The following is a 13,310-nucleotide window of genomic DNA, read 5'->3' on the forward strand; positions in this document are numbered from 1 at the left end:
GATGATTCATTCTCTGCTGGTACAGACTGAGAAGTATTTCTTCAAAAAAAAACCCTTCCGGTCTGTAGGTGTGCCCTAGGGAGGTGGGATGACTCTCCATTCAGCTAGGTTTGGGCCAGGTTCCTTTGTTTTCTCGAAGCGACGTCAACCTTGGTATCCGCTTGGTTGTCCTCTGAAGCAAATGCTTCCATCCCTGCCCAGGGACGCAGAGCTGCCCGCAGGCCCTGGCCAGGACACACAACTGTCCGTCGTTCAGCTTTTACTGAAGGCAAGAGATGTTTATGGCAAACTGTCTGGTGAACATGCAGTCCAGATTCCTCTGAAGTTTAGGGCTTATCCCTGAACCAAACCTTTCCCTCCAGTCTCCCACTCAGCAGCAGCTCTGTGGGTTCTACCTGCGAAGACATTTTCAAGTGTGACCCAACTTCTTGCCCCCATCTCATCTGCTCGCATCATCTCTCACCTACATGGGTCTTCCTTCTCTACTCTTTCCCTTATCCCAGGCGTTGGTCAACGATGCTAGTGAGTGGCCTGCAAGCTAAAATGGCTCTTCCACCTTTAAAGGGCAGTAAATGAGAACTAAACAGGCAACAGACAGTATGTGACTCTCAAAGTCTAAAATATCGACTGTATGCCTCATACAGAAAGTCTGCAGGCCCCTGTTCCATGTAACTCCTTCTGCTTTCGGAGTCAGAGTAAGCCTTTAAAACACAGGACGTATAATAAAATAAACAAAACAAACAAAAATAAAACACAGGACACATTACGGTGCTTTCCTGCTTCAACAGCTTCCTTTTGACTTAGAATAAAATCCAGACTCTACTATGGCCTAGAGTTAATGATCTGGCTTTTACCTGTCTTTTCTAACGTCTCCTTCTTTCCCCATCACTACCTATTTTCCCTATATCCTTTCTACAGACTCGGGGCCTTTGAACTTGTGTTCCCTCTGCCTGGAAAACTCCCCCCAGCTCCCTCTGGCCTGCTCCTTCCCCACCTTCAGAAGTTTCCTACCCACGGAGGTCTTCCCAAGCACACTGTCTACACCTCTGTTCCTCACCTGTAGAGAGGGGATGATCTAGGTAGCTGTCCTTCAGGGTTGCCATATAGACACAAGGGACACAGAACAGGGCCTGGCACACGGTAACGAGTCAAACAATGTCAGTTATTACTATAGTTACTACAGTATAATTTTAATAATAATTAAGGGAGCCCATCCCAGGCACTGTTTATTTCTTTGAGTTTCAAATAATCGGACGCCTGTCTCCCCTTATTAGACTGTATGCCCTGCAAAGACAGGGCCCAGCTGGTCTTGATCACTGATGGCTCTTCCACTCCTGGCAAATGCCTGGTTCACGGTGAGAGGGAGAGCGAGGAGGGAGGAAGATGCCTACCTGGCCCACGAAGCCCTGGCTTCCTGAGAACCCGCAGTCCCTGGACGTGTCCTGGAGGTGCGCCTGTATCTTCTGCAGGGGTGGCTTCAGGAAACAGCCTTAGGAAGCCTCCCGCTCTATCCGCTGCAGGACCGTTTAGTTTTCAATACGCCGCTCATTTCTCACGCCCACGTGAGAAATCCCTCTGAAAGCTAAATTCTAGGAATCGCTCTGCTGCCTCCAAATCCTTGATACGGTTTCTGTTCTCGGAAGGTGGAGAACTTTGTACCGTGATTACTGTGGTTCCCTTCCCACTCTGGCTCACGTTCTGTCTTCTTTCTGTCTCACCTTTGATTCAAGTTTGCAGTTTACTCCTTCCTGATTATTTTTCAAATCCCTATTACTTTATTGCATTTATTTTCTTGTAAGCAAGACCAAATGCTTTGCTGAATTAAAAATTTAAAAAACAATCAAAATGAAAGGCAATCTTGGGTAAATCACTTGACTTTAGCCTCCGTTTACTGAGCTGTAAAATGGGAATCCCGGCACCCACCTAGTAAGGACACTGTTAGGATTCAATGAGATCTATGAGAAGAGCAGAGGACAGTGTCTGGCATGTGGCAGCCGTTAATCAGTACTAGTAACTTTTTACTTTAAATCAGGTTGAGATTCTTTAAGAAGGCTCAGTAGTACTCAGTACAGATTAAGGTCCTAAATTACCAGGAATAAATACTCATACACTCAGATGGTGGACATATGAGAACCCCGAAGTCTACATTCACCTGACAACACTGTTCCTTGTGTGGACTCTTTTAAACATTTATTAAAAAAGCAAAATGTACGTTCATCTCAAATAGAACAGTTAAAAATGGTAAAGCAATACAAACAACTTGTTACTAGCAGCATCCAGTTGTTAGAAGGAAGGTCCTGCCCCACTCCTCACTCTGCTTGGGCAAGCTCAGCCTTTGCTGAGCCCGCTGCTACCTACACCGCCCTCCAGAGTAGTGCAGGTGAAACCAACGTTTATAAAATTAACAATTTAAGGTTAAATAAGCTTAAATAAGGGTGTTAAATACAAGACACTTCATCAAAGCTTCTGTACAAAGATAAAACAAATTTGGCATCGTACAAGCGATTCTGCTGGCTCATGGCACACAGGGGAGCTCTCGTAAGTAAGCAGGTTGACTCTTCTTTTTCAACAGAGCATTAACTATACAAAAGTGAACTAAGAGTTGGAGTAACTACTCAGTGAGCCATTTACAAGGCATATGTATCTTTTCTTTTCTTTTCTTTTTTTTTACTCAGAACACTGTTAATATTCAGGCACCGTTTGCTCCTGCAAATAAATAAGTCTCTAAAGGAACTGCATTTGAACTCGTGTTAGACACATCAGTGCTTTTTCTGTCCCCCTCCCGACACGGCTTTTCCAACTATTTCCCCTGCCTCTTTCTTATTGCTATGATAATGTGGCTGTAGAAATAAAAACTACTGTACATCCAAAAAAATAGAGCACCTTTAACATTAAAGTATATGTCTGATTATTTGTTCTCATGTTTATTTTACAATTCTAAAGCCCAAGCTATGGTCAATTGTTTTAATATCTCTACCAAGTCACCTGATATATAGGACATAAAACCCAACCCTCGTCCCTCAGGAGGGAAGCCCACGCAGAGCTCCGTTTCAGCAGAGCCTCAGAGGGCCACACTGACACCAGAGTTTACATTCATCTCGACACCAGCGTTACATTCATCTTCACGAGCGTTGCTCTCCGCGGTCACACGGCGGCTCCCTGTGCTGCTGGGGGCGTGGTGCTAGACAGAGTGGGACAGCAAGCACAGCTACGGTGGGCTGGAAGCACAGCGAGAAACCACATGTTGGCGACTGTGAAGGGACCCCGGGCTTCCCCGGGGCCCCTGGTTGGGCGGCGCTCAGGTTACGGCTTCTTGTCAATGGTGTTGAAGAACCACTCCGTGAACTTGCGCAGCTGGGCCGTGGCCGTCTGCGACTCCTCCTGAAGCCGCAGGTTGTCCTGCCTCAGATGCTGCACCTCGGCCTGCAGCACGGCCTTGTCCTGCTTTTCCTGGGGGAAGGGGGTGGAAACAGATGGTCATGCATCTGCCGGACACGCTCTCTCCTCCCAGCTGCGGTCTGAACGCTTCTACCCTTTTTTTTTTTTTTTTTTTTTTTTTTACTGATTTACTTATTTATTTCTTGAGGCGAGAGGGAATCTGATTGCCCGCTCTAGTTTCTGCCAAAAACAGGGGGGTGGGGACGAGTAACTCAGAATATTCTTTCCTTTCATCCCACTTTGCTCCCAGCAGGAAGCGAGACAGCTGTTATACGGGAAGGTGATTAACCACAGTCTATACTATCCTCTCTCTGAAAAAGGGGGCCTGGGAAAAGGTATAGCCTTGGACAGGAGGGCAGAGCTTCCCGGGTGCACCTCCTTACTGGACAAGTCGGAATCAGCATAGCCGCTGATCCTGGGCTTGTTTATCATGAGCTCATCTCACCTTAAAGCGTTCCTGGGACAGTGTAGTTCCCTAATGACCTTCAAAGGGTGCCACTAAAAACCATGTACAAATTATCAAGATGTTTCAGGGGCTTCCCTGGTGGCGCAGTGATTAAGAATCCACCTGCCAACGCAGGGTACACGGGTTCGAGCCCTGGTCCGGGAAGATCCCTCATGCCTCGGAGCAACTAAGCCCGTGCGCCACAACTACTGAGCCTGCGCTCTAGAGCCCGCGAGCCACAACTACTGAGCCCACGTGCCACAACTACTGAAGCCCACGTGCCTAGAGCCCGTGCTCTACAACGAAGAGTAGCCCCCGCTCGCCGCAACTAGAAAAAGCCCGCACTCAGCAATGAAGACCCAACACAGCCGAAAATAAATAGTATTAAGAAAAAAAAAAGATTTTTCATAAGAATCAGACCTGGAGTTTCCAATAGACAGTAACAGAAAACGTACAACACAAGTTTGAGCTCCCAGACGCTGAAAGGGATGTCTTGCCCCAGACAGAGAGAGGGGGGTCACTGCCACAGTGGCGGTGGGAGATGACTTGATGGCTAACTCCACAGATGCACCTGCAGCCCTGTGCCCACGGCCGTGCGGGTGAGCCGGGGGCTAAGACTCTTCAGGAGACTGGCCCCCTCGGCATGTCTGGCCCTGCCCTCGAGCTTTGCTGCTATTTCCTGTCCCTTCTCACTTCTCGACCAAAGACACCGGTTCCAAGTGGAGGCTGGTGTTAGAACTCATTGCTGACTCAGCCCACTTCCCTCAGTCACAAGAGTTTCAAGCTCCTGGCCGCCCCAGGCCCCAGGGCTCTCATTCCCAACATGGCTCAGACATCCCCAGGGCCCTGCTGCGGCTCAGCTGCCCACCTCTCCTGACCCCTTGACCCTTTAACTCCACCCATGGAATGCATCCTGTGTCACCGAAACCTGCTAAACTCTCAAGCTTTTCCCTGGATATTCCCTTTATCTTCAGCTAGACATGAGTCTTGACTCTCTCCTGGGGACAAGGGCTTGTTCTGAAGAGCACAGGGCCTGGAGGCTGCCAGGTCAACACCTCGCCCCAGCTGCCCGGTGCAGGTAACTGCTCTCCCCTAAAATCCCAGCTCCCGTGAGAAGCCTGACATGGGCTGTAAGACCTGCCACCCCTGCTCTTTGCCATGGTTGACTATATCTCCACTCCCTCCCATCATGGAAGATTCTAGAATGTGGTTCACCTTTCTTCTTTCCTCCTCCATCCCTCACGCTTATTGATGATCTTAAGACACCGTAGATGTTCCACCTGATTCAGTCTCTTTGTGACCTCGAAGACTGCCCTCCTCACTCCCCCTCCTGGGGCCATTTCCTGTATCTTGAAGCTGTTACTGATAACCGCACATCTTCCTAAATGCTTCAAGCTCCCACTGCCTGACCACCACCTCTTGTCTTTCTAAAATAATTTCTCCAGTATCCACCCCTCCAAAAATGATCTAATCTACCAATCTCACCTTATTGTCAGCGTCCACTGACACCCCCTGTGATGACATTATTCCTTCTCACCCACCTTAGACTCTGAGTCCCTCAGTTTAATCACATCCTATACACACTGAATTCTTGTCTGAAATCGAATATTGGTTAAGTTCAACCCTCTAACTTTTCTACACCTGCATCTGGAGACAGGGTGACCAGCTGGCCTAGCTGGTCTGGGACGTGCTTAGTGCCAGCTTTGAAAGTTCTGTGTCCTGGGAAACGCTCCACGCCAAGCAAGCTGGGACAGCTGGTCACCCACACTGGAGGAAAATACCTAACTTATGCTGCAGTCTTACCAAATACATCTGGTCCAATTATCCTCCACTCTACACCTTACCCTCCATCCCTAAATCTCTCACCCTCCTTCCCATCGCTCACCCTCAGCTCTGGAATAAAGAAACAACCAGAGGGGAACTTTGCCAACCTGTCTCTGTTTGGACTGCAGCCATACCTTGCTTTGCAGATACCAGTGTTTTACAAATTGAAGGTTTGTGGCAACCCTGCACCGAGCAAGTCCGTCGGCGCCATTTTGCCAACTGCATTTGCTCACTTCATGTTTCTGTGTCACGCTTGGTAATTCTCCCAATATCCCAGACTTTTTCATTATTATTACATTTGTTATGGCGATCTGTGATCTTCAACGTGCTGTAATTGTTTTGGCATTGTTTAGCATAAAAAGAATTTTTTAATTAAGGTATGTGCATTGTTCTTATAGACATAATGTTATTGCACACATAACAGACTACAGTATACCACAGACATAATTTTTATATGCCCAAAATATTCATGTGATCCAATTTATTGTGATATTCACTTTATTGCAGGGGTCTGGAACCAAACCTGCAATCTCTCTGAGGTAGGCCTGTACTCGTGTATGAATGCATGTGTGCACGCATGCACACGGACACACACACACAGACACACACACACACTCTGCTCTGGTAACTATGTGTGGACAGTCCTTACTCCCATCCAGGCCAGCTCCCTCCTTGTTAGGCTCAGGACATTATTTCCCTCCCAAATGGATCATCTCCACCGGCGTTCATGCCAGCTGTCACCTCTCCCTTCTTCCACCAACAAAACCCTCCCCACGGCCCCTCCCGGCCTCACCATCACCCTCCAGCTACAGCACTCCATTCCATTTCCCCGGATAGCAAAGCGGCTACTGATAACACGGTGCTGATGATCCAGAAAGAGCTCAGCAAATGTCTGTGGAATGAATGACTTCACATCTTTTGAGGACCAAGCTCGCACAGGGTGATGGGCAGAGCGGACGCTGACTCAGTAGGAGGAAGCAGCTTGGGGAGACCAGGCTTCCTGACAGCTACTAACTCTTCTTAGGTCAGCTCATAAATGCTGGTGCAACTGAAACTCACTGAACTGAAAAACGCTCGCCTGCTGCATTTCTGCCTCATCCTGAAGACTGGCCATCCAGGGCTCAACCTCATTCAGTCCAATCTACAGGACCTTGTGTCCCCTACAATGAAATACAGTAGCTGTGGGCAGGAAGATGGAATCAGACCTCAGGAGTCTCCGTTTCCATTTACTGTTGGGTTTTGACTAGGGCAGTTATCTTTCTTGAGTGTCTTTTTTTTTTTTTTTTATTCCTAATTAGTTAAAAATGGTTGATTGTGTGAGAGAAAGAGTTCGGAGCACGGGCTTCCAATCGATTGCTTTACCTTCCGAAGGTCGGTCTGCAGCTGCCGAAGAATCAGCTCCAGCTGGTTCACTTTCCCGGTCAGTGTGGATGGAGGCCGCCCTCTAGCAAGGAAGGAAAGACTTAGAAAGGCTCAAGCGCGCTGAAGTCCACACCGCAGTCGAGAGTTTTCGTTGGTAAGGTTTTCACGTAAAACATTCTATGGTGCGCTTAGAGCCCCGCAAGGAAATAAATAAGATTATGTCGGATGTCGAAAGTGAACGCACTGCTGCTTTGGTGGAAAAATCCCTCCTGGGTCGCTTTTGATTTAAAAGGGGATTCAGAATCTCTACAGGCATACGCGTTGGTAAGAAAGCAAAAGATGGGTGATCGACATGCAGTTAGCAGCTGAGATTAGGCAGACCAGAACGACGTCCTGAGAACCGAATATAGACTCAGTTTCCCCAAGTCTGCCTTTCTCTGTCAAGGAAGTATCAAGAGGCTCATCACCGAGATGAACATGCAAGTTGTTGATAACTCGAGCTGACAGAGAAGGTGGAATTAGGCGTGGGTGACACTGAAAGAACATACGCTCCGTGGGTGACGAGCACGCCGAGAACACAGGGGTAGAGACGGCTCGCTCTCGGCACCCCTCAGTGGGAGCCGTGGGGCTGGGGGCGGGACCGGGGTTGGTGGGCGGGACCGTGCCCTCGGCAGATGGAGGACGGTCAGCGAGGTACCCCCGTCTGATGCCGCTGCAGTGATCAGGCAGCAGATGCTGACCGGGCGTCAGACCCTCCCACCCGGCCCGAGAGCCTCACCGCCAAGGGCACTGACCACACGTCTTGGCAGGACCCTCCCGCGGAGCACAGCAGTTATGCTGCCAAGCTCCATCCACCCGGCAGCGCCCGCTCGGTCCCTTCTCTGGGTCCTGAAGGGCTGGGGAAGGCAGGTGGAAATGGTTTCCTGGCTGTGGCCGGGGCTGAGCTGAATCCCTGTTAACAACTGGGGCCCGGGACACGGGAGGGAGGCGGCCCACAGGAGTCACATACCCAGCGGCGTCCATGAAATCTTTGCCACTGCCAGGATCGACACATAAAGGCAGCTCCTGGGCCCCTTCCAGGTCCTGCTCGGGGTGCATATCTGTCAGGGTGCAGAAGGACGCCACTCTCTGGTCTGGGGATGGGAGACACACACAGAAAGAAGCATTAGTAATAGCCGCCAGGCACCGTTTCTTCGTGGAAATGAATAGTTGCTAAATAAAACCTTCCCCTCCCCCCAGTCAGTTACTGCCCTGTGTGAAACAAAACAAAGAAGAACAAACTCAGGCAAGCTGCTGACAGTCGGAAAGCATTCAGACCGGCCGTCCTTCTGGGCTGCACGGCACACTCACGTCACAGCCGGGGGAGCAAGGAGCAGACACTGGATTGGCTAGAGCCAGTCTTTCTTCTGTCCACGTCCCAAGAAATGCCCAAGCTGCTGGCTGGGCGTGAAAGAACGGCGTCGGGGGACGACATGACTGATTCACAGAACCAAGGATAGGGACCTCTCCTCCAGCTCTCCCCGAAGCCGGAGAGCTTCCTCGAGACACAATGGCCCGGACACGTCACCCTGTGCGTCCCCGACCCTCCGTGCTTCCATAACCATGCAGACGTGCAGACAATGAAACAGAAAGAAAAGGTTACGGAGGATGGAGACCCCACGAACAGCCCCAGACAATCACCTAGATAGGACGTGTGGTGACAGAGTAGCCCAGGTTCTTCATCTGAGTCAAGACCTGAAATAAGATTTAGAATTTTCTTTTGAACAGTGGTATCTCTCGTCACTTGAGAGCCTCTGGGGGCCCACATCAGGCTCAGGTGATGGAAATACAGCTGTGTGTGTGTGTGTGTGTGTGTGTGAGGGGCACGTGTGTACACGTGTGCTAGTGTGCACATCTGCGTGTGTAAGTGTGTGTACATATCTGCCTGTGTGCACGTGTTGTACCAAGCCAGGAACTGCCCCAAGAGACAGCACAGTACTACGCATCGCCAAAGAGTGTGGAGAGGTGGTACGTTTCACGTGTCCTGGTCCTGGCCGGACGCACGGCTGCCGTGACACAACAACGGTAAGTGGCGTGCCACACACGTGCCAATCCAGCCGCAGGAAGGCGTGACCATTTGGGGTTTGCTTAAATGTCCAGCTCCCTGAAGGTAAGATAGTGGTGGTGAGAGAGATTAGCTGCACATTCTCACTAAAACCCTTAGAGGAAGACCTGCAGGGTTTACAGCAGCAAGAGCCACGACCGGCTCGACGAGCCCTCCTTAGCACGGGGCCATTTCTGTTCCTGGCACCAGTGACTTCACATCCCGTGTCCCAAGAGCTAGGCAGGAAAGGGAATGCGATGTTCTTCAGAACGGGAGCCAGACTGGCCCAGCTCTGGACGCTGAGCTCTGACACAAGAACGCTGGCCCAGAAACGCTGAATGGCATGCAGAGAAATCCTGCTTTCAAGCAAAAGGTACAGGGGAGGACCAGGGACACATCTAGTCATCCACCCCCCACCCCCCGCCCCCTGGTACCCGAGCACAGCCACACTTGGGATCCGAGGGATACGGCAGGTGCGTTAGTGCTGCAGTGTCTTTTTCACGTGATTTGATTAATGGCTGGGAGATCGCACCGGGGGCCGTGTCAGGGGCGCTCTGATCTTAATTTATCCCCCTCTGTCTCCCGCTGGCTGCTGGACGCCTCTCCTAATGAGGCTACCTGCTCGTCTGGATTCTGGAGGGTCACGCACATCCCGTTAATCAGAGAGGATGGCGGAGGGGCTGGGGGCACCCACAGAGTCCGGGCCCTCTCAGAGCCGTGCTGAGCACCCCGCCTGATCGACCGTACAGCACGCTCCCCAGCCATGTGTCCCTTTCCTCTGTCGTGACACCTCAACACCCGTGACAGGTACGCAGGTGTCCTCAACCGACATTCCTGTAACTTTAAGGGGCCCTTCTCCACGCTTCGCACCTTCTACAGGATGAGAGACCTTCTGTCACTATACATTCCTGAGACACAACCAAGCTCCCAACTTGGTACAGACTAGTAGGGGTTTTGCATCTGATGAAACAATTTGTAATTTAATTAAGATGAACAGCCTAACTCGGGCACTGCCTACTTTTACACCTGATGGCAAGTGACCAGCAGAGGTGGGCAGGAAGGACGGGGCACACAGGCCGGGGGTGAGTGGCCCTGGGGAGGGGTAGAGGGTCTGGTCTACCGGAGTGTCCAAGATAACCCTCTGTTCTGTGATGGCCCCAAAGCAGGGAATGCTTCCCAGTTAAAAAAAAAAAAAATCAACAGCAGAGGCATTTTTTATTCCACAGTGAATTTAACTACGGACCAAAAGGAGTGAAAGAAAAGAACTTATTCTTCTCACTTTTTAAAAGAGTCTCACTGACTCATCCACATTTTATGCAACCCAGTAATAATCTGGTTAGCTTGTATCTTTCTTAATATACTTGGTTCTGATGGTCAAGTCTAAATATCTCAATGAAAACGTCTTAGCTCGCTTCATCTATTTTTACCTTAATTGACAAAGTACCCACATATTTGAAGCAACAGAACTTGCTACTGGCAGTAATTCAAACATTCTTTGGGGAGAAACAAGGTCCCACCGGTCAGGAGGCAAGAAGCCAGAAATAGTTTTGCCAACAATGTAATTCCACAAAGAGGATTTCACTTGGAATCTGAAAAGCCTGGGAGGTTGAAATGCAACCAGAAAGCTACTTGATTAAGTACAGACACTAGACTCCTTTGTCAAGGAGCTAATCTTAGTGACAAGTTTCCAGTGGGCGCTTTCTTCCTCCACAGCTTACTTCTGTAATGATAAATATTCAGTAACCAAAGTGATCACTGACATGGAACCGAAAGGCACAGACAAAACTGTAAGAAAAGGGAGGCTCGGAGTATGAACTCCATGTAACTGGTGAGCAGTTTCCAGTCACCCACACTGCTTGACTTTTTCCCTTTCTGTTCTTTCCCGTGCAAGCAAATCTGGCTAAGAGGGGCCATAAGGGCATGGCTTACACGTGAAACAATCCTTCCCTTGAAAGAATCTTCCAAAAACCTGATTTCAATGTCCGTTTCTTTTTTAAAATTTATTTTTTTGATTAGTATAGTTGATTTACAATGCTGTGTACCAGAGTGATTCAGTTTTATATACATATTCTTTTCCATTATGGCTGATTACAGGACGTTGAATATAGTTCCCTGTGCTACACAGCAGGACCTTGCTGTTTACTGTCGGCTTCTTATTTTAGTGCATTTAGCGCTAAACAAGAGGGTGAACAGTCAGCAGACTATTCCGTATCAATCCAGAGCTGACAGGGCACAACAGTGGCCTGCAAATAACCCCTTCGACTCCAGGCAAGCTGCGTGGAGCAATGTCAGAGACCCGTAAGTCCAGGCCTGAATCGGGAGGGACGGGTGCTCTGATCAGCTAGCCATGTCTGCCGAGGGTGTAGGACAGGAGCATGTATGCCAGATGTATGCCATACGAGACACGCGGGTGTGAGGCTAAATTAAACTAAACCCATTTCCACAAATGAAGCTGTTCTATTATGTCTTTGCTACAGCTACAAATTACAGAAAAGCTGGAGCTCTCTAGCTACAGGTAGAAAATCACAGGTTCTGTTTCTGACAACTGGGCTTATCCAATTGTAGCTTATTTAACTGACCGCCAGGAAAAAAAAACATTTTTAAACATAAAGTACCTTGGTTTAGCCTTTTGCAGTCTACTGATGAACGACGCAAGGTAATGGTCTAGAATCTGAGTAATGAACAAAGAAAAGCTCTGGATTTATTCTTTAAGATACAAGTACTGTTGTCTGGTCCGCAACAATTTTCCTACTTTTGAGAGAATTTAAGTCAATTTACTATAGTAAATTAACGGTGCATTTTTCATCTAAGTAGCTGTCATTTTTCTTTTCTTTCCTGTTTTTTTAAACCTTAGGAGTCTTACCGTATGCACCATTTTGTTTATGCTTATATGCATGCAGTGATTAAATAACAGTAACTAACAACTTCATCAAATTTAAGCTGAAGCTTCAGAACCGAAAAAGTTCTCACCATAAACATGTAAGCTTATTGAGCTCTGTTTAAGAAACCAAGGGCAGTGTAAACTTCCATTTTTTCAGAAAACGCACTTATGTGGAATATTTCATTCCCATGGCAGTGCCTGACAAATGAGTTAATTCTGCATGTGTCAGGAGCACACACATCCACTTGCAACAGTTACCACCAGTGGGAAAGAGCTGAAATCCCGAGGGGAGGAAAGGCCTGTGGGGACGCATGCGGGACGCTGACACGCAGAGAGTCTCCAATCACCAGTTTATAACGTTGCCTTTGACACCTGTTTCCACTTAAGACAACATCATCCACTCAACAAATGCCGGAGAACACACCAACTGGCAACCTCTGATATTTTGATAAGAGAACTACTTTAAATCCTGGAACTTTAAAAGACACTCCACTCTTCCCTTCCCCGGCTTCACTGTCCGCCCCAAAGCTAGCTTTGCTAGTTGGGTTTGTTCACTTGACCATACTGGGGGCATGGGACCGCTCTCTGTCATTCGGTCCCTCTATACTTCACATTATTTTATGTCATGAGGGAAGTGACAGATGATGGTCTCAGTGCCTAACATTGATGACAGGTGTTGTGTAGGAGTTCTGATGGGCCGAAGGTCACATCTCACCCTTCCCCCCTAAACATAACAACTGCCCACGTGACGACAAGCCAGAACTGGGACTCGGCCAGTTTTCCAACCTGTCACAGGAGAGGGCAGTGAGGGGCGCGGGCTGTGGTGGGAATCGCACTTGGCACTTGAGTCACCTTCTCTCTCCCAAGCGTGTGAAGGAGTTCTCAATGTTTAGACACTGGTTTTTGGAGTAGAGCTGCATGACCTATCTATTCACTTACTAATTAATTTTGAACAATGCTGCATAGCATTTCTCTGTTGGAAGCTTTTCTATTCTTTTCAATGACTGGCAGCAAGCAAATTCTCAGGAATGAGATTGCTGGTCAAAGGGGGGGTACATTTTCTGGCTCTAGTTACGTACTGTCATATCGCTTGAACGCAAAGACGGATCCTTTTATAATCTTTATAACGATACCAGCTGTGAGCATTCTTCATCGCTCTCCAGAGCTGCTGCATCGTTTTTCATACTCAAGAGATGTGAGCTGGTACCTCGTTACTGTTTCCATTTACATGTGTGGTTGAACACTTTTCAAGTCCTTATCTACCGTATAATCCATCT

The 13,310-nt window shown here is 48.6% G+C and overlaps 1 protein-coding gene across 4 annotated transcripts in view; it reads right to left on the bottom strand.

Moving 5' to 3' along the window:
• Nucleotides 1-2,168: 2,168 nt before the first annotated feature.
• The window catches only part of SIPA1L2 (signal induced proliferation associated 1 like 2), a 236,701-nt gene continuing 225,559 nt past the window's right edge, over nucleotides 2,169-13,310 (bottom strand). For 2 of the 4 annotated variants that reach the window (XM_060127134.1, XM_060127135.1), the window contains 4 exons: nucleotides 8,750-8,803; nucleotides 8,079-8,202; nucleotides 7,070-7,151; nucleotides 2,169-3,450 (listed from right to left, as the gene is read on the bottom strand). In XM_060127134.1, the coding sequence (XP_059983117.1) occupies nucleotides 3,304-3,450; nucleotides 7,070-7,151; nucleotides 8,079-8,202; nucleotides 8,750-8,803 (407 nt within the window). In that variant the 3' untranslated portion in view covers nucleotides 2,169-3,303. The remainder of the gene's footprint in view (nucleotides 3,451-7,069; nucleotides 7,152-8,078; nucleotides 8,203-8,749; nucleotides 8,804-13,310) is intronic. The other 2 variants (XM_060127137.1, XM_060127136.1) reach the window with 1 other exon arrangement.

This window comes from Lagenorhynchus albirostris, chromosome 16 (assembly GCF_949774975.1).
Source record: "Lagenorhynchus albirostris chromosome 16, mLagAlb1.1, whole genome shotgun sequence".
Lineage (NCBI taxonomy): Eukaryota > Metazoa > Chordata > Mammalia > Artiodactyla > Delphinidae > Lagenorhynchus > Lagenorhynchus albirostris.